At 40.3% G+C, this 22326-nt stretch overlaps 1 protein-coding gene across 1 annotated transcript in view; it reads left to right on the top strand.

The window, feature by feature from the left end:
* Positions 1 to 22326, top strand: part of ntn1a (netrin 1a) — a gene marked incomplete at both ends in the record, with an annotated part of 83035 nt that overhangs the window by 31020 nt on the left and 29689 nt on the right. Inside the window, one exon of the mRNA XM_079265210.1 lies at positions 16776 to 16964. Coding sequence (XP_079121336.1) covers positions 16776 to 16964 — 189 coding nt within the window. The remainder of the gene's footprint in view (positions 1 to 16775; positions 16965 to 22326) is intronic.

Here is a 22326-nt window from a genome sequence, read left to right as displayed (position 1 = left end):
TAAATGACAACAAACAGATACGTGGGGGCAAAAACTAACTTTCTTGGAGATAAATTGATTTTAAAAGCTTGAGAAATGGACAAAATAAGTTATTTAAATTAGGAAAAAAGATTAACCAGATTTCTTGCTCTGTGTCATTTTAGAACAAAACCACATGAATATCAGGCTGCCATGAGACAAAGAGGGAAAGATATTTGTCTTCGGAGATTCTACTCAAAACGTCATAGCTTCTAGAAATGTAAACTTGCATCCATTTACTCCAGTGACAAGGCTGGCCATGTTTTGTTTTAAAGCAACGGATTTCTTAGAGTTTAGAAACATGAATTTTTTGCAAAACAATTCCACAATACCCAGTAGTTCCCTCTGACAGATTCCCAGAGTTGTTTTACAATTACAAGCTGAACAACTTTGTTATTTAAGAACCTCTTGTGCATCTTGGCATAAATTAGATAAATTTTTTTAAGCATGTATGAATTAATACTCCTTGAAGTGTTCATATAAAATCTCAGGAGAAACCAGCATGTGGATGCTATGATATGGTTATAAATAATGCATTCAGTGTGGTAAAGTTTCAGTCTGAACAAGAGATGAAGCTAAAAGGCAGAAATATCTCGGCCCATCTTCGCTGATAAAGTATTTTAAAACTGGTTATTGAGGAGAAAAATCCAAAAAGAGCGTTTTTATTTTATCCTCATGAATCCATCATAAGAAAAGAGCTCTTATTTATAAACTAGATAAAAAATATGACTAAAGAAAGAAAGAAATAAACAATAATAATAAAAAATAATAATAAACAAAGCGAAGAGGAGGAGCAGCTCGAAGTGTCCGCCCTCTCACAATCACAAAGAAAGAAATGATCTCTTGCTTGAAGCGCCAAAACAGCTCATCTAATCTTCTAAACTCTGTTTATTTTCTCAGCTCACGTCGCCAGTCAGTGTTGGCAAAGCGCATTCTGTTATAATACCTCGCATTTTACAACCTTTGAGTTAACAGCTCGGAGCGGAGTGACGGCCTTAATTGCGGAGGCTGTGGGATTAGTGTAAATCAGAGCGTGAGTTCACCTCATGTGAGCTCTGCCTCGGTGTCTCGCATTGACAGCGCCAGCCCATCCCTGTCAGCCTCCGGGCCAGCAACGCACAAGACGACCTGCCAGGAGTTCTGGGAACCCAAAACATTATGGATCTGCGAGTCCCATAGAAACCAAACTCGCAAAGTAAACACAGTGGAGGTGATGTTTGACATGAGCAGGGGGGGATTTTTGCTTTGAAGGGGAGGGAATAGGAGATCAGACTCACCTGTTTCTGATGTGTAACCTCTCCGTGGAAGAGGGGCTGTAGATGTGCGATGCTAGCGGAGGAGACAGGCTAAGGTAATGGCTGGATGTAAAACAGCACAGACAGGTGCAGGAAGGTTATTATGCTTGGCTTTGACAGCCAGGTGGCAGAGAGCAGCGCTGGGGTTGCAAACTATCGCACAACTGATTTACAACTAAAGCCTGGAGAGGAGCTTAGAAAAGTTCACACTGTGATTATCAGAGCAGACACCATCGGCAGAAAGAAACTTTAGCCGCTTGTCCGGCGAGCACAAAGCATCCGGGGACCGTTCCCACTCCAACTTCCTCACGGAAAACTCTCTTACAGTAAAGCAAAACAATCATAGATCTGCTCTTTCTGATAGAGGAACTGTAAATCCAGTTAGTTCCAATCACCTTCACGCTCAGGGGAAATCTTTTGCCGTCGTGCCATGACATCCGTTCACACATGAGAGTCCTGAATATGGAGGTGATGCTCCTTAAAGACTTATGCGTAGGAGAAACGTACAGGATGCATTCACTGCTTAAACTCTCTGGCAAACAGCTGAGGTTGCCATCACACAGCCGATCCTTGTTTGGACTCCCTTTGGGTTGGTGCCACTCTGAGCATCACATCACTCCTCAAGCTGTCAGTCCCTCCGCCTATTAAGACAGCTGCTCTTAGTGGGTATTGTTCGGCGGGGGCGCTACGGGGACCTGACAGGCCAAAGAATCTTCATTCACCCTAAAGGGCCTTTCACCATTATAGTGCTGAATGGGAGCTGCCAATATCATCCTCCATCCATGGCATTTTTATGGCATAGCTGACATACACACAACGCGCCCTCGTCAGCCGCTTTGTGGCTCCGGCCAGGCTCCTTTTATTCCGGCACTGTACGTCAGCTGGAGTTTTCCCAGAGACGTGAGCTGAAGGAGCATCACCGTAGCGTTACTCTAGCGAACGCTCCCACAAAGGCACGCACACTTAAACGGCGGTGGACGCACAAATAAAGACGGAGCGGAGGAGAGAAGCTCCCTCATGCAAGTGTCCACACTTTACTCCCACGCATGCACACCAACACCTTCTTGCTCCAGACACACACACACACACACACACACACACACGGCTCAGACAAAAGAGCCTTGATTACTCAGCACATGGATGCACCGCTGATCACAGGGCAGCCTTTTTACAAACTGCTCTATTATGCAGTCTCAGCGTGGGGTGGAAGTGTCGCAAAGGCCCGAGGTAGTGTAGCTTTGGAGAGCTAAAGGCCTGTGTGTGTGTGTGTGTGTGCATGAAGGCTGAGAAGTACTACCATGCTGCGCTGCCTAACGAGAGGGCAGGTCAGCCATTAAATGGGCACTAATGCGGGAAACTGGAGGCCATTAGGCCTGTCTTTGTTGCCGTAGCTCTGTGTGGCTAGTTAGACTCTTTAAAAAGAGGAAAGGCCTCATTAACCCCCCACATACAGATGTAGCGTGAATATACGGGGCATTTAGCTCGACATGGAGAAGGCTGGCCTGCTGCTGGAGGTGTTGCAGAGTGAAAGGCCAAGTGGACACTAAAGCAAACTACTTTTAAAATTCTGTTTGATTTGTGTTGTTTTCAGCTAAAAAATAAAGGTTTTTTTGTTAAGAGCACACAGATCTGAGCTGCAGGCAGTCCGGTTGTTGGTGCCAGGTTGTTGTAGGCTGTGCAGAACGAGGTCTGGTGTTGTTCTGCTGACATAACCACCGACCTCCCAGGACGAAACTACGGGCCTCATTCACCAGCTATTCTTACAGATAAGTACAAACCCAACAATACAGTCATGATTTTTTAGCTTGGGTTTTTGTCATTTCAAAATGAAAAGCTAGATATTATAGATTGAGCCCAAACATTATTGTGTCCCTCATCGTAGATTTGAGCTACTTTTCATTTACACCATTCATCCAAGTGAACAAGTTGCAGTGACGACGGGACCCTAAAGCTGGTCAATAACATCAATACTCCCGTTGCAACAACCTATTTATTGATAACACAGCTCATTGCTGTTTACACCAGAAACTTAAATATATTAAAAAGACTCATAATGAAGACTATGATGGACTACAGGTGCTGAAACTTGGTAGTTTGCCATTCAGAAAAATGAGATTGCTTCATCAATTGTGGCAAAAATTCCTCCAAGTCCTGAGGACACCTGGAGCGCAACATTATGTCTGCACACAGCCTGTGAGTCTTGACCTTTTATTGGGTATTTTGTGGGTATTTACATATGCAAATGAGATATTTAACAACATAAGAGAAAAGATACAGACTATTTTACAGTCAACAAACACATTTGTGAATCTGATGAAGAAGCAAGAAGAACGAAAGAACAAATGTAAGGAAATTGGTAAGAATATGTTGGTGAATGAGGCAGAATGTCTCTCCAAAATGCTAACATGTGCCTTTGTGTGAATGGTACACACATATGGAAGTCATTTGTGCCATGGAGACTGATACATCATAGATACTGGCTTTTGCACCTTTCTCTCATAACAGTTCGGACAATCTGTTATACAAGATGAGGCCTTGCAGGTCACGCACTGGCTTTGGTCTTTACTGGAGATGTTAATAAAGTATTTTTGCAAACTTGTATTCAGAAATAGTTTTTTGGAACTTATCAGTGATTTTACCACAAACACACAAGCTGATATCTTTGCTTGGAAGGATTAAAGACCCAGCAGAGATCTGTGTGCGCCATTCCATCGCTCTGTGATTCCCCACATGTTAACGTCTACTTGTTAGTGCATCCCTCTGCCACATGGGGGCAGTGTACACAATATAGGAACATTTTTAAATGAAGGCCCTTCTTTGCTTGTCCTGTTGTTGGTTTTACTTCCTTATTAGCTATTGCTGAGACCATAGACCATATATGAAAGATGGACGGAGCTTTCGGCGGTAAAAAGTGAAGCCTATAAATATGCAGTTCCCCCTTCATCCACTACGGGCTCCAAAACAGAGCAAATCTCCATAAACGCCCGTGTTAAAAAGACCAACTTCACAGCAGAAATAAACATGTTTACAGCCTGGTATAGTTTATAGGTCAGGTCTACCTTCATGACAACTGTGGGGGGAGTGAATTTTTTTCTAATTCGCCCGTTTAAAAGTAATTTAATCTCAAAGTTCGGCATAATTAGGGGCGTGTCCTTTTGATTGACAGGTATCAATCTCCCGCTTCAAGTAAGAAGAACATAGAACAACCGCGGTTTTTAGTCGGTTAACAACGTGACTTAGCTTTATCCCGCTTACCTCCGTTAGCTGGTTAGCTCCTGTTATCTCCGGGTTAGCTCTGTTAGCTCTTAGCTACAGAAAGCTCAGAGTTTGATCGATGTCAGTCATCCACCATGACGCTCACAGCCCCCTCGCAGCTCCACCTCTTTGCCCATATTTGTATTTTCTGGGCGAGACGACACGCATGCCCCTGCCAAGATGGTGATGGTAGGAACCGCCCACCGAGATTCAATTTAGCTCTTCTACGTGTCTATGGTTGAGACACAACATGTTGGCAATTCCGGTAAAAATTAGACAGGTTTGGTTAGCTTTGTAATGGTGATAAAGTTGGGCTACAACCAAACTTGATACGTAATGTGTTTCTTTAAAAAAGCACATTTAGACGAGGTTTTGTGTCAAGCTCCTAATCGTCTGTCATTTCTGTTATGTTTTTAAACTCCATTTTATGCTGCCCATTTATGGTGCAATACTAGTAAAGCTAAAATGTAAAAGCTTCAGGTGGCATTTCACGATGCTTTCAGAATATTGTTGCTTCCAAGATGGACGAGTGCAAGTCAGATGCTTGTCTCAAATAACGTTCCTACCTTTTATGCTGTGCTGAGGAATTTCATGTATAGATTTATTTAAGGGAGTCAAAAAATGTAATTGTAATGGTTATGGCTGAGCCAAAATTAAGTGACACAAGGTATTTCTCCTGTTTTGGGAAGCACTGGAATGAATGTCTTTGCGGATGTTTTTATAATTATGTGTGTGTGTGTGTATAGGGTATGTATCTATACGTGAATGTGTTTTTTTTTCTTTTTAATTGCTGATATGGACCAATGTGACCAAAAATCCTTCAGTTTGCTGGCAACGAGAGATACGCAGACATATTTGTACTGAGGAGAAAATATGTGAAGGAATTTAGTAGATGCTGTGTTTTATATCCAACCCTGTCACCCTCACCATCATCTGCTGAATCCATATTTAAGTAATTTGTCCATTTTTTTTTTTTTTATGCAGCAGCACATGTATTATGTCTCCCAAGAAAGATCTTTTCTTGGGGGACAATAAAGTTTACTTTTCTTACAGCATATTCCCAGACTTCTTTTTCTTCATCCCAGTCAAAACGTTTTTTAAAGTGTGTTAAATTTGACAGTTTATAAGATAATTCAAGCATTGAAAATCTCTTCTTATGATACATCTCATGATGTAACTTCCATACAAAGTAAAGCAAAATGTGGAATACAACAAATACAACTGTGAAGAGCAGTAATTTCTTTACAAATGATAGAATATTATGAAATAAATGTCTTTACTTACTCAGTTATTTAACATAATCACAAACACAGCTCTATCATCAATGTCAGATTAGTTTATATTCAATTTTTAAAAGCTTTACTGAAGTTCCTCTCAATTATTTAACATTTTGTAAGACAAAATGTCAATTTGATTGCTGGTTTTTAAACACTATGAATGCCTACAACTCCTCTCACTCGTTTTCTTAATGCTCCGCTGAGACTCCGCGCCCTCCTCTGCTGGTATTCACCGTAAATCCACAGCTTAATATTAACCTTCACTCTCATGCTAAAAAGCTTCACCAGGGATCCCTGCATGCGCTGCAGCGAGGCCGTTCTCACAGCTCTTTAGTTGCATCAGCTGGGTAATCAAACTACATTTTATCACCCACTGGCAGAACATGCAGCGGAGGCTCTGCCCACTTGCACGGGGAATTGCATAATTTGCCCAAAAGCTGAGGAAACATCTGAGTGTTGAATTATGAAATAAAGAAAAGAGAAATAAATTAGCAGCTTGACTGAGAGGAAAAAGGAGGGTCTGATGAGGAAATACAAGCCGCTTGACAGCAAATGGAAAGCATCCACTGGAAATCAGTCATGGCTACATGTTTAATCTGCCTTTGATAATCCTGGAGGACGGATGAATATTCTGTATGACTTGATCTCAGTTAGCCGAGTCTCCTTGAGTCAGGCCTCCAAGCGCCAGCAGCAGCAGCAGATTCATCTCTGTCCTTCCTGCTGTTCCCTGCAGCTTCTCCTTTCCCTTTCTCTCCTACTACTTTGCTACAACGGCCTTATTCAGAATAAGGAAAGGTGGCCTTCATCGGGGTTAATGGAGATCCAGTCGGGGGTCATTAGAGGCAGTGAGGAAGGCCAGAGGGCTCACAGTGAGCTGATGGGCTGCAGATAATTGGTTGCAATAAAGGAGTTACATTAGCTTGGTATAATCTCTGCAGAGAGCGCCTCAGTCTTCCCGCTTATACCTGCATCCCGTCTCCATCACTCCAGAGTTTCAAGGCATTCCCAGGGTGCCTCTTGCTATGCAGACAGCTCCACACGTCACAAATGCCTCACACGACCTGTTCTACTCCGTCTGAAAAACTTTGTTTTAGACCTTTGAAATTTTTTAAAACATGTTTAATATGTGGCAGTGTTAGCGAGTGAGAAATCGACAAATCAACAAATGAAAAAGATCATTCATTCAGTTACTTATTTAGAATTTTATTTATTCTTTTATGTTTCAGTTGCTGCAAATAGTTAGAATAATTACCATAGTACTTTTACTGAGGTAATTATGTAAAAATACAACTTTACACAGCACATCCATAATGTTAATCCTGTGTATGAGCTCTTATTGTCATGTCTTTGCCTGAATGATAATAGAAAGTGTTTCTTCTGTCATACGAACCTAAATAAACAACGGATGTATCGCCTGGAGACGGGATATAATTACACAAATTAAAGGAAGATCTATGAACTGATATGTATTCAAACTAAAATTAATAACGCACATATTTTCGCTCCTAAAAGAACACAAATATTACTGCAATGTCACATCAATCACTGCTTCAGTTCAGTGATCATTGTGGAGATTTTTTTAGGTGAGATTCCTCGTGTGTTTTGGGGGAAACAGTGGTTGTCAGAGATGACAGATTTTTTCTTCTTAGTGAATTTCCAACACAGTCGCCTGTCAGCAGTCTAATTTCTTTTAATTACACCGCCATGAGAAAATATCTACAAAGAATTAATATGGCAGAAGAATTAATCCCAGATATTATGGGATTATTCTTTTTTTTTGTTGCTTTTTTTCCAGCCACAATACCAAGTCTCTGCTTTCCTCCTACAGGAAATATTTTCTGGCAGCTGTCATTTATCACATTTATCATTTATATCTACAATACTGCTTTTACTCAACAATAACACAGTAAATCCAAAAACGTATTTAATGTATAACTTTATTTTTAATGTAATGATTTTTTTAACGAATTTTAGTCATTAAATTTTAATAAATCTAAATCCATTATTTTATTTAAAATTTTTTATTCATTTATATATTTTCTATAATGCTCAATCAAATGTTTATTTTATCTTATTATTTCATTCATTTATTTATTTTCTATAATCCTTATTCTAATGTTTATTTTTTTAATTATTTTATTCATTTATTCATTTTTTATAAGGCTTAATCAAATGTTTATATTATTTTATTTTTATTACTTCATTCAATTATTTATTTTCTATAGTGCTTAATCAAATGTTTATTTTATGTTATTTTATTTATCCACTTTTTTATTTCGTTATTTATTCATTTATTTTTGCAGAACCTGTAATTATCTTAAATGTTAAACAGAAATGTTTGAGGACATAAGCAGAAACGATTCAATTTTTTCCTCACTGGTGCTTCTAATGATAAAAGACAAAACAAACGTGCTGATCAACACTGATTTCTTCATGTTTCCAATTAGCTGCAGATTTTTAATTTACTTTTATTGATTTATTTTAGTATAAATGAATCCACATGGAGTTGAATGTGATAAAATGTTGATGGAGTAATTCAGCCACGATGAAGCAACAAGCTCTCCATCCTGAGCTTTGTGAAAGACACTGAATGTTGTGGATTTAAGTCATGTTTCTACGTGTCTTTCAACCTCAAATATTGTAATAACATAAGACGCTGAAATTATTTTATCCCTCCAGCAGAGTTTTAGAAGTTAATCTGCTTATTTTTCAGACCAACTTCAGGATTAAACGTAAACTGGGCAGGTTTGAGTTCCCTTTTGGTGTTTGTTTGAAAGTGCGGCTCAGAGTAGCAGGAAAAATGTTGCATGCGTGTGGTTTGTCACCTGCTTGCAGGTTTGGTTTTGAGTTGCTGTCCTGTTTGGGTGAGCCGTGCAGGTGATGGGCAGCTTTTATCCCCGTATTGGAAATGTTGCTCCTCTGCTCCAGCATGTGACCTTCAGACACTTGGCAACAGCCTGGAAGTGAGACTTTGTGTGTTGTAGGTCATTTGTGCCTTAATATTTGTGGTTACAGCGGCTACAGCCAATCCAGCTGGTAGATTTGAAGCAAAAGTGTCTCTTTACGACAAATTAAGCCTCTGACCAACATCGCTCAATTACCAGGCTTATCGTAAGAACGACGAGCTTAACCTCAACCTCCAGCTCTGTGGCTTGAAGTTTCCCTCTAATTAGCAGAGCGAAGGCCGCCTCTGCTCCGCGATGAGACTGAGGTCAGTCGGTGGAGGCTGGGAACCACTCAAAGAAACTAATTAGCCAACTTTCCAAAACACACTCAGACACTGTGGAGAGGCCTGAGGTTTCCAAGGATGTGCCGGGAAATGGAAACACAAGATAAACAATCAGTTTCCTCCTAAATTCTGCAGCTGCAAGTTAAAAACAGTCCAAGCATGGATGAAATGAAGCGTTTTGTCATTTAAAAATAACTTTGGTGCATTTAAAAGGAGGTGATGAAAAGCTTTGGAGTCCTTTAAATCCTTGTTTAAAACACCTTTTATTGGTCACCTGGAGGCTGTTCCAGCCGCCCGGCAACTCCACACACACACTGATAGAAAACAGGACAGGTGTGTTTTATACAGAAACGATTCGTCTTTGCAAACACTGACAATCAAAACAACTAAATCATAATTATTTCTAAAGCTACTGAAACTGATTTCTGCTGCAGTTACTAACAAGCATGTGTATATGCAACAGCGGTGGCATCTGACTTTGTTTGGTTGTTTTATTAAAGTGGTAAATTGTTCGTAGTGAACACGTTTATATTATTTTTCAGTCACCTATTTCCAATTTTTGTCATGTGACAGTTCCTTCCTGTTTCTCAGGCCTTCCAGTTTCTCCTCCACCTGCAGCTGCAACGACAAACACACCTGTCCCTCATCAATACCATGATAAAACCAGATCAGTCCAGTTACCAGACTGTCGTTAATCTCTTCCACTTGGTTCCTTCCCAGAAGAAATTTTGTGACTAAAAACCCTGTTACCATTTCAACCATTGGTAGCTTAAGTCCTTCTTTCAAAGAAACATGACCATTTTGGGATTAAAATTATGTTTTGTGCTCAGAAATCTTCATGAGTCCAATTATAAGAAAAATAACCCTTCAGTGATATTTTCAGGTGTCTGAAGTCACAACCAACTCAAAAAAGAAAGTCAAACAATAAAATCTGAAAATACCCCATTCAGTGATCATTTAGATTTTTTACATCAGTCTCAGCTAAGAGTAGAAATATCTCCCTGTCTTCATCTGCACATTACATGAAGTGCAAATCATGCTACATTCACTGCACTTCTGAAGTGAGAAAATGAAACAGTTTCGCTCCACCTTTTTGCTTTCTTACTAACAGCATGTTCACAACGTCAACATTTCCCTCTAAAAAGGTAAAAGCCAGAGGAACAACCCAGCAGAGAACTTAGGATTCACTGGGTTGGGTTTTACTCTCTGCAGTGTTTGAGCAACTTTCGACTGTTAAGCCCTTGGACTTGTCATGAGCTTGTGCTGGAAAAGAGAATCACTGCAGCTGCACTTGGCTGAGCTGCCCATGCTACGTATCCTGCTACGTTGCCAAATCAGTAACATTCAGCTTTTTAGAATGGTTATCCTAAATATTACATGGAGTAATGGCATTCTTATGCAACAGTATATGGTGGAAATACAGTAATGCCTCCAGAATGTGGGTGTTTATTTTCATTATATATACGGAGCTACCGACGGAGCAGCTCTTTAGTGGAGCTCGGTGCAGCTGAAATCAGCCAAACCTGGCAACTCTGACAGGGTCAGTCAGGGCCGTTAGGACAGCAGAGTTTCTGCAAGCAGCCTGCAGCTCTTGTTAGTGGAGAGAACTGCAGCGTTGAGGATCATTATGACTTGTTTAGATAGCATTTTCAGAAAACCAGCGGCTGCTTCACGAGCCGTAAGTCAAGAGTCAATGAGCCGCATGCGATGAGGAACACGGCACTAACACAGCCAGATCTTTGTTTCAAAAGCACATTTATAGTTGTATTTAGGTAAAATGTGCCAAATCAGAATAAAACTTGCTGAAATTGTTAGATCTGTAATGTTATTATGTTTGTATTGGTGAGGTAACTTCAGAAAGGATGGATCATCTATTACAACCTAATGAAATATTACACAGTTATAACAGCAATAATAACCATAGTCACAATAATGTTCATCAAAACAGATTTGGTATCGGCAGATATCGATATCTGCTGATATTCAAATTTCAGATATCGGTATCAGATTGGAACTCCCAAAAAGTGGATCGATGCATCCATAATATTTACTAAATCATCAAAGTATAAGTAATGCCTGGAAACTGAGAGAAAGCAATTAATCTTTTGGTTGGTTTTTTTTTTTGTTTGTTTGTTTTTTTTTTAACATATATAATGTCTAACTTAACCATGCAGTTTTACTTCCAAACCATAGTTATTCAGGAGTGAGCAAGATAGAAAAAATAGATGCTGACTTCATGGTGTCGTAATCCTTCGATCGCCTCTCCTCCACCCTTCTGGGAATCTGTAACCTTATCAGTCCACATCATCAGCATTACAGGGCACATTTACAGCAGCCTCTTTGATTCAAATTCTAGTCCGTTTGCTTGGAAAGTCTGTTTTGTTTGGGGTAATGTGAAAACGCAAACGAGATCTGATTCGGTTCAAAGAAGCGTGTTCGATCCTTACAAACGCAGGTCTTGGTTGGTTTCAAGCAGACTGCAAAACAGAATGCATTGTGGATTCAGAGCACAGCATCATGGGTAAACCACAGACTGTATAAAGAGATGGACGGAGTCTCCGTGACGTCACCCGTAGATTTCTGAAGAGCTGAATTGAAGCTCGGTGGGCGGTTCCTACCATCACCATCTTGGCAGGGGCATGCCTGTCGTGTTGCCTCAAATAATGTACAAATATGGGCAAAGAGGTGGAGCTGAGAGGGGGGCTGTGATGATTGACATTGAGCGAACTCCGAGCTTTCTGTAGCTAAAAGCTAACCGAGCTAACCCGGAGATAACAGGAGATAACAGGAGCTAACCAGCTAACGGAGGTAAGCGGGCTAAAGCTAAGTCACGTTGTTAACCGGCTAAAAACCGCGGTTGTTCTACATTGTTCTGACTTGAAGCGGGAGATCGGGTACCTGTCAATCAAAAGGACACACCCCTAAATGTGCAGAACTTCGAGATTACATTATTTTTAAACGGGCGAGTTAGAAAAAAATTCCCCCCCACAGTTGTCATGAAGGTAAACCTGACCTATAAACCAAAAGTGGATTTTTGAACCAGGTTGTGAACATGTTTATTTCTGCTGTAAACATGTTTATTTCTGCTGTGAAGTTGGTCTTTTTAACATGGGAGTCTATGGGGCTTTGCTCTGTTTTGCAGCCCCTAGTGGATGAAGGGGGAACTGCAGTTTTATGCACTTCCGCATAGACTTCACTTTTAACCGCCGGAGGTTGCCGCTTGGGGTAAACGCAACCAAAACATATGAATGTAGAGTGATAGGTGGCTCTGGATGGGAGTAATAGCTCTTTGTCAGGCGGAAAAGAATTTAGTTAAAGTTCAGATAGAAATCTGATTGAACCAGACCGAGAGGGCCGGTATCCTGCAGGTTTTTGTTGTCTCCATGCTCCAACACACCTGACTGAAGTTCATAAATATGTTGACAATGAGCTCCTGGATCCATTTGATTTGAATCATCTGTGTTGGAGCAGGGAAACAACAAAAACCTGCCGGATACTGGCCCTCAAGGACTGGAGTTTGACACCGCTGAGCTACATGTTTGTGGGTAGTGGTTCTTTAACTTTGTGAGCCTCCAAGATAGCATACATAGTGACTCCACTGTAATGAAGAATTGTCTGTAAGAATCTAAATAAATAAGGAAGATTAAGTAGATTTTGGTGGATTCGGTTCACCGCTGACAAGCCCACCTACATGCCCAAAATAAAACCAAAGAAAAAAAAATAAGGGTGCTAATTTAACAGATTTATTTCTATTAATAGTTAAATATTGACATCCGGGGTAAAAGTCTTACATTTACTGGATAAATGTGGGCAGTATTACCTCGCGACCCCCAGTTTGAAAGCCACTGGTGTTGGAGCCTGAATGGCTATTTATGGTGTCATTTGGTGCCAGTGAACAATATGAATGTCACTTAGGTTCAGTTTTTCTCTCTTAGAGCTGAAGGCTGTTTGACAAGCTTTGTGTGTGAACAAGCTTACATCACTCCCAGTGTCACTGAGTTTAGATAAAGTGGTTCTCACTTGTCCCCATTATGAGACATAATATGTTGGAGCACAATGTGGACTTCAGTCCCACACCTTCACATCCAGCCTATTTGCTGTCCTGACTATAACCCACCTGCCCTGCAGCACACCTGCATTATTCCTGCCAGCGCTGCTTTCAGAGAGGGCGTGAAACAATCTTTGTAGTGTAATGGAGACGTGTTGATGCACACTGATTGTCCTCCCACCTTCTGCCTTCCATGCAGCGATCACTGATACCTGCAGGCATGCTCTAAGATAGCTTTCACCAACCGTAGCCTAGAGCTGGAGCCATGGCATTCCCAGGCTGGATTGACAGTCAGTTTGTTGTTTTCAGCACCCTGAGACTTGAGAGCTGTCTATACAGGGAATAACTTCACCCATTGTCATCCTGTAAGTCTCCTGTAGGTAGACTGAAAGTCAATTTTGTGCTTTTATCACTCGGCCTGTGTAAAGTTGGTGCATAGTATCGGGCTTCAGGGGGTTTCCAATGGAGCCAGGAAGCACCAATGTCTGCAAGACTGAACAATGTGAGTCACGGCAACAATAAAACATCAGATTTGTGTCACAAATATAGTTGTAAATCCAGTTGGATGACAGCGAGAGTCCTCATGGCAGAACGCAAAACATTTTACCTCATAAACATCATGATTGTGTGCCCTTGTGGCATTTAAAGATGTTGTTTTTAATGTGAGCTGTTGCATACTTTAAGTTTTATGGGCGTCACTCTGAGGCGGGGAGGGACAAGACGCAGAGGAGCATCACTAATTAAACTCCAGCAGGATAGACGGAGACTGGGAAGCCAACTCACTCCTGACGAGACGCAGAGCTTCCAGTGTGTGTGTGTGTGTGTGTGTGTTTACTGTATGTGCATTTTAGATATTGTAATTAGTTCCTTGCAAATAAGGAGTCCCATGGGTTCAAACAGGCACACAAATTCAAATAAAAACATCCAGAAATATACACACAGTCAACACAACACACACATTTTGAAGGATGCTGAGGGGAACCAAACACACAGTCTTCCTCCATCATGGTGACATATCTGTGTGAAGAGGTGCAGCTGAAAAACACAGGAGCGTGAACCAACCGAGGAGCAACACTCTGGCTTTTTCACACACACACACACACACACACACACACACACACACACACACACACACACACACACACACACACACACACACACACACACACACACACACACACACACACACACATATATAACTTGCAGCGAGGAACCACAAACTGTATCCAAAGTACCGCAGTTAATAATGCATGAATGTGTCTGTGGTGCTGATGGAGGAGGATCAGTGTCTTGGACGGCTGGCCTTAATGAAGTTAGGCACGTCTGCCTCACTCCGCTGCCAAAAAGTCATGAATAAACATCAGCCGGCTAATTAAACTCAGCTCTGGCAACTGTACCCGCCAGTAAACAAGCGGCAGAGAGGGGTCTCAAACACACCCGCGGGGATTTGCGGGGAGTGAGGGAATGGTAGGACCAGGCCTTCGCTCTCTGTTTGGTGCAGGCTGCACTCTGGAGAGCAGGAAAAACAGAGGAGGAGGAAAAGCGTTTGACCTCATTATGAGAGAAATGTTTCAGTTCCTCGACATGGTGGCACTTTTCAGTCAAATCCCACTTTCTGCATGGAATACAAGAAAAAGAGATCAAAACTTTGTTACACGTCAGTTTTTCCTTTTTAGCCTTTAGTTATTAGTTAATATGCTGCATTTTCCACATTTATTCCACCACAGATCAGACGTCAAGACACCTAATTAACTCAATTTGTGTTTGATTACGTGTATATTTGATTTTCCCTGAGTACTGTCTGCTATATAATAATGCAGCCTTTTGGTTTGCTCATCAACTCCATCAAATGTCAAATATTCTCCTGCTTGGTCAATGACAGATCGCTTTTATGAATTTACATGCTTATTTATGCTTCAGCAATAATTTACCCAAGAGGTAATACTCATCTGTGGTCTGGGGAAATGTTGAAATATTTTTCTTATAAATGATTTAAAGCAACGTTGCGTGAGAATTATATTTCTGTCTGATGCTGAGATGGTGTATGAAATGAAAATGATAAATTCTAGTGCCTCACCCCTCAGAATGCCTATTGCTACAACGGTAGCCAACATGGGTCAAAAAGCCTCGGCGACACTTCAACAAGTCGTCTCCATGCTGAACCAGGTTAATCCATCGTGCTGATTGGAACCACCTGTTTTTTTGCATGAGGAGATCAAGTTTATGGATTAGAGACGACTTGTTGAAAACATAATTCCAGCCTCTAAAAGTTGGAAAAAGTTCACGTATAACGGCACAGATGTGACATAAACAGTGAAATCCGGTTTTCCTTTGGTGGAAACTGGATGTTTACATGCTTTTAGACACTTTCATAATCACTGTTTTTATTTTATTTGAAGCCCAGCATCTAAATATTTGTAATCAAACACCTTAAAAATAAGGAAAATCGGCTTCACTGCACATCCTACTAATTTATTTTTTGTTTTCATTTATCCTTTTTTTGTCTGTGTGTTTGTTTGCACCAGAATTCTTCATCTTTTAGGGATAATTTTTCGCTGTTTACCTCTGCAGAGTAGAACCAGCTGGTCCGTCCTTTCACCTTATGAGGGACTGGTATTTACCCATCTAGGGCTACGTTCACCCTACCGGCTGAAGTGACTTCAATACGGTGTTAGAGTCCCTATGCGACATGTAACCAATCTTTTCTTAACAGTCTGAACGACACAAATCTGATATTTTCTAATGCGACCCAGGCTGCTTGTATATGTGGTCCTAAATCCGATATGTATCTGATTTTTTGCCATGCGACTTCAGTCTGAACGGTCTGGTCGCATTAATCCGACACACAACAAACCTCATTATTCTGCGTTTGTTGTTTATGAGCTCTTTATCGGTAAATGCGCTCACATCACTCTCCCACCAATCCTGACTGCGACTCCGTACGCAAACGTTTCTCTCTACAGCTGTTGCTGCCACAGCTCCACAAAATGACCAAAACTTTTACTTTCCTCTTCCGTAAACGTCTCCTTAAAACGAACCCATTCACAATGTTGTGGCTACGGTTGGACAAAACGTTTAAAACAGCAAATGCTCTGCTGCCGTCCATGTTTACTTCTGCAAACACAAAGACGTCACACGCACGCTCACTGCACGTCGCCGTGTCTTCTATGCATGCGGGATGCTTCTGGTGCGCATGAGGTTCATACAGGAGATCACATACAAGTCACATTTGATCGGAAATGTGAACCGACTTTCAAAAAATTCAGATTTCACAAAAACATCCGATATGAGCAGCAAAACCTGCAGTCTGAATGTAGCCTAAAAGGAAGAATACAAACAATTCTGCGGTCTACGGACGTGTTCATGAATCTGATGGAGGGTTTTAGTGAAAAACTTCTAAAGTTCAGTTTAAGAGCAAATTTAAGCCGATTCGTATGAACATTAAATGCATTCAGTTGCATTCATAATCTCATCAGAACTAAAGCTGGTACAACAGCGACTGACTGCATGTCTGCAGGATTCACATACTGACTGACTGAATGGACTCATAGTTTATATATTCTGCAAGTAAAGTGTTGAAGATAAAATTGCCTGCTATCTGCTGCAAAGAAGCCCTGAACTGCAACAAAACATGTGTTCTGTTTACTCCACAGCATGCAACTGCAACCTTCACGCCAGACGGTGTCGTTTCAACATGGAGCTCTACAAGCTATCGGGGAGGAAGAGCGGCGGGGTCTGCCTGAACTGTCGGCACAATACGGCAGGCCGTCACTGCCATTACTGCAAGGAAGGCTACTACAGAGACCTGTCCAAACCCATCTCACACAGGAAGGCCTGCAAAGGTACAGAGTCATTCCTCCTCCTACAAATCAGGATGGGAACACAAACGCCAAGACAAGATCAGCTGTTCCAGTCTGATATGACACAGTTGTAGAAAAATTACAGGAAGTGTGTGTGTGTGTGTGTGTGGGGGGGGGGGGGGGTTACATTCCTGAGCCAGTCTCACCCACGTCTCCTTCTGTCAGCGGAGATGAGTTGGGGGTCTTTTGGGATTGTGGAGGTCGGGGTAGTCATGGGTGGGGTCAGGCTGGGTGTTCCCTCATCGACGCTGAGTTATTTGGCTTAGTCTGAGATGGGGTGAGGGGATGACAGGACAAGCAAAACAAACAGAGAGGAGGTGCGAAGTGATCCTCGGAGCAGGTCAAAGACGAATGAGAACTCGAGGAGATCGGTGGAAAAGGCTGAGAGGAGAGAGAGAATAAAGAAAAAATCAGGACTGAAAGGCCGGAAAGAGAATGAAAGATGGAAGGGAGGGATGATGGGGAGGAAGAGGAGGAGCACACCCCTACACAGGTGTGCTCACAACTCACCCGCTGGATCAGTCAGCCCTCACCGTAGCTAATAAGGGTCAAAGACAGAGAGAGGTGGAGGAGGAGGAAGAGGTGAGGGCGACTGAAAAGAAGGAGAGTGTGTTTTCTCACCTCTCCTATAGCTGCAGGGAAAGATAAGAGGAGCCGAATCCGTGTGCAAACAAGCCGAGAGACACGGCACAGAAACACGCATACCTGCTGGAGGAGTTCAGAACCGTCAGCTCTAAAGGCAGCGGGAGGAAATATTAGCTGCTTGCTGACAGTCTGAGCCGCAGTTTTCTTTAATCACTCAGCAGGAAGTAAATAAATAAACGGAGCCATCAGTCAGTTTGACAGACATCATGTCTGAACAGTGAAACATCAATAAAATACTACGAGGAATGAGCTGTTAGTTTAGATGAGACTCTTCCCCCGCCTCATCTCTGCTCCTGATGAAATTAATCTACTTTTTTTCTCTTTGCAAACAAAACAAAACAGATTTTTTATGCTGCCATGCTTCTGTTAAAAAGAATATTTGTCAGATGTGCGGCGTGTTGCATACAGTCTCATTCAGTTCTTCCCGTCCAGCAACCGTTTCGAGCACGTCTCCTTCTCTGCCTGAACAAAATCAATAACAAAATTCAGATTCATCCCCCCTCTCCAGTCACTTAGAAGTCATATTCCTAATGTGACTCTAACACCTTCCGTGGCTTTGGGCCAGGAATGCAAACACACATTCATCATGACAGGACGTTGTGTAGCGTTAACCCCTATCCTCCGCAGCATCGTCAGCGGAGATTTAACCAGCTTTACATTCCTTCTCATGTGTCTTCCAGCATCGCATAACTAACATTTGCTCCTTGAAATGGAAAAATTACAAGCTTGATGGTTCTGAAGTGCAGCTGAGAAATGGGAATTTCTTCTCTCTTCTGCTTGACTGGTGTCATATCTTTATGAGATATGTGATGCCTTATAAATATTAGATAATGATGATTAATTGTGCTTTTTTCAGTTTTTCTTTATGTTCATTTTAAACCATTATGTTAATAGCATTGGTGAGTCTTGCAGCCTTTCATGTTGCTATAAAAAGCTGCATGAATGAGACGCAAGATGCAGCATTTTGCCAGCCATAAAAAGAACACTGATGTTTATTCAGGCCTTTGTTTTTGTTCCCAATTCAAAGCAGAAAAACCAAATTAATGTCAGAGAACAAGCATGAAAACCTCAGTTTGTGTTGTAATAAAAAAGGCTTTTACCACATCTGCCTGAAATGAAAATCCACCTCTGCTGATGTGGAAATTTGCCCTCAAACAACTAGATGTCAGGAGAACCAAAATGATTATATTATATTATATACAATCATACATTATATACTTACAGATAGATAGATAGATAGATAGATAGATAGATAGATAGATAGATAGATAGATAGATAGATAGATAGATAGATAGATAGATAGATAGATAGATAGATAGATAGATAGATAGATAGATAGATAGAAAGAAGTTTTTTAAAAAGGTTATGCTGAATATCAATCTCAATGGAGTAGTTGGGAGTAGTTGGGATGTACCCTGATCTATGATCGGACCAGCATGCAGTGGCATTTTGCATCTCCAATGAAGTGATTAAATATGGTCATTTATCCACTGAAGGGTTAAAAGGAATGGTGATTAGTTTTAAATCTGCTTATATTTTCAAATTACAATGAAGTTGGTCAGTGAACAGACTAAAATAGTTTCTTTGGACTTGTATCTGTCACAGAAACCTTCACACAAAGTTTTTTTTTTTTTTTTTGCTTTCTAGAAATTGTCTAAGTTTTCTCAGGAAGAGAGTTTGCAATCATTCTATAAAAATTAACAATATTTTCATTACTTCAAAAGCAGAAATATTCAAGTTAAATTGTGAATGAGAACAAATATTGATAATTTTGTTCTAAATATGGAAGCCTGCAGCGGTCATTCCTGAAATTATTCAAATTTGATGCAGTGTCTCAACTCAAAATCACACATCGATTTCATTTTTTTGACAGAAAGTATATTTTTCTCTTAATGTGGAGAAGTCCAGTTCTCGAGTAAGAAGTTGCTCATAAGGTTATAAGTTTCATTTTCTAGAAATCACAAAATGATCAAGGTGATCTTGGAAATAAGTGGTTAAATCGGAAAAAGTAAGTTGAGTTGAGTCTTTTTTGTCTCATTTAAATGACACAACCATTCTGAAGTCTCTTTCTTGGGGGTTATGGTAATTTTTTAAACTATTTTTGATATTTTATAGATTAGAATTAAAAAAGATTATTCATTAGAAAATACTCAACGCATCCATTAAATATAAAATTTCACACCAGCTGAAGCTATAATTAACAATACTGTTAAAAGTCAACGTAACGTCAGCATTGCTATGTATCCAATACTGTGGCTGGGATCAATCCAAATATTGATCAGTATCAAGGCAAATATGAGTATCTTTCAATACTAGTGTGATGAGATCAATACGTCTCCCTTACAAAACCCCATAGAATAAGTAGGTTTTGCTTATGAATTTATTTTTACACAAACAATTGTGTAATAAACAGAGAATAACATTGTTGATTTATTATTTTGTGACATTGTTGATGTTGTTTTAAATTGTTTACAAACAAAAAAAGCCCCGATCTGTACTACAGCCAAATGGCTGCAATGCAAGGGCCGACCTGTCAGAGGTCGTCCCCATGGCAACAACCCAGCAAAGTGAGTAGGCAAGGCCCCTAGCGTGGTGGATCCCCATGAAGAAAACACTGGAGTAACAGAACTTAAGATCAAACAAGACTAAGACCTACAAGGAACCAGCTAAGAACACAAAATTTCCACTATTAAAATGATGGTTCTACCAAAAGTTAATTACATTTCCTCAATGATTCCCATCAGACCATCCTCCACTTGGTTTAAATCATTAGACTCCCACATGTCCAAATTTCTCTGGAAAAACAAGCCATCCCGCATTCGTCTGAAAACTTTACAACAGACCAAAGACAGAGGTGGGTTGGACCTGCCAAACTTTAATCAATATTTCTTATGTAATAGGCTGCACTGCATCTCCAAGTGGCTTAATCCAAGTTCTTTGGATGAGCCATGGCTGGATGTTGAGCAAGCATTGTGTGAGGATTTAGTCATCTCTGATTTACCATTCATCAGCTCAACTGTCAAGTCATATAAGTGTTTCAAAAGCATTAACATCAGCTCCAGTTTAACGGCTTGGTGGGAATTCCTGAAAGTAACCAAGTCTGCACTTATTCCATGTAAGCTCACATCCATCTGGAACAATCCTGACTTCCTGCAAAACAGAAAGATGATAAACTTCCCTCAGTGGAAGAATAAAGGAGTAAAGCAGTTAGAACATATAATAGAAAATGGAAACTTTCTGCCATTTGATGCAATTTCTTCACGGTATGAATTCAGCAGTACCAAATTCTTAGAATACCACCAACTTAAATCTATTATAGGTAAGAAATACACCACTGATCAACTAAACTTACAACAATTCTTAAATCTCAATGCCCCGAAGCTACTATCCAAAATATACAGATTACTATTGAAGCTAGAAGATTCCATCTCTCTCCCAACTTCTAAATAGGAAGCAGACTTATCCAGTAACTTCAATCAAAATGAATGGTCACAAATCTGCTCAAACACATTCAAAATGACTAAGAATTCAAACATGCAATTAATACAATTCAAAATTCTGCATAGAACTCATTATACAGGACACAAGATGTTCAGGATGGGTCTGTTACACTCACATATCTGTTCACACTGTACTGACAACATGATTGACAGCTACTACCATGCCTTGTGGTCTTGTCCACCTGTCCAGAGATTCTGGCTTGCCTAAATGCTGGACAAGACACAAAAAAAAAACAACAACAAACAAAGAAAAACACAAAATAAATAAATACATGATAAAAGTGAACATAAGAATAAAATATTTAAGAAATAAAGTGATAAAATCAGATAGAAATAAACCGGTAAAATAGAACAACAATAAATAAATAACCCTTACATACACACTCAAAAATAGAGGTAGCAGCTTGTACCTAAAAAGGTACAAATGCTTGTCGCTGGGGGTGTACTCTTTAGAGAGACATTTCTGTACCCTTCAGTTCTGGTCTATTTTTGTACCTTATCAAGTTCAACCTCACCTTATCAAGTTATGTTTTTTATGTTTTCCACAGCATTAGGCCTGGTCCATGCAACTTAGCAATATTATCTTTAATCTAGAAATAATCTTCAAAAACTCAAAACACTGACATTGTGGGCTACAGCAAGTGTTGTGCGTCTAAACCGGTTTTAACAATACATTTCTTTTGAGGCGACTTTTTAAAAATTAGAAATAAAAATAAAATCATCAAATATCAGTTGTAATATGTGGTGAAGTCGTAGGAGGGGTATACTGATTGCTGAAGAAAAGCTGGTAAAAGTCCCAGTATGCACCATACGCTGTATAAAATAGTCCCGGTATGCAAAAAGATAGAATTTAAAAGTGCCGGTACTGCGTACCGCTGCGTACTGGCCCACTTAAAGCACTGCTGCTAACAATAGTTTTTGTCACGACAAACATTTTTCAATGCTGCAGGTACCCTTATGGTTAAAATGGTACAAATTTGTACTTTATGTCACTTTGAACCCTTTTTCATACTCTGAAGGTGTGCTTCTGGTCTCTTAAAGACCAGTATTGTACTTTTGAGAGAACATTTCTTTAAAATGTACCTATAAGTACAGAAATGTCCCTATCTTGTACCTCTATTTTTGAAACTGGATAAGATCATCTAAATGCTAAACTAAAAAAGGTCTTGAGCCTCTTTTTAAAAACATCAATGGTCTC

This window comes from Telmatherina bonti (genome assembly GCF_933228915.1).
Source record: "Telmatherina bonti genome assembly, chromosome: 3".
NCBI lineage: Eukaryota > Metazoa > Chordata > Actinopteri > Atheriniformes > Telmatherinidae > Telmatherina > Telmatherina bonti.
The sequence above is the reverse complement of the archived record's forward strand: the minus strand, read 5'-3'. Positions and strand labels throughout refer to the sequence as shown.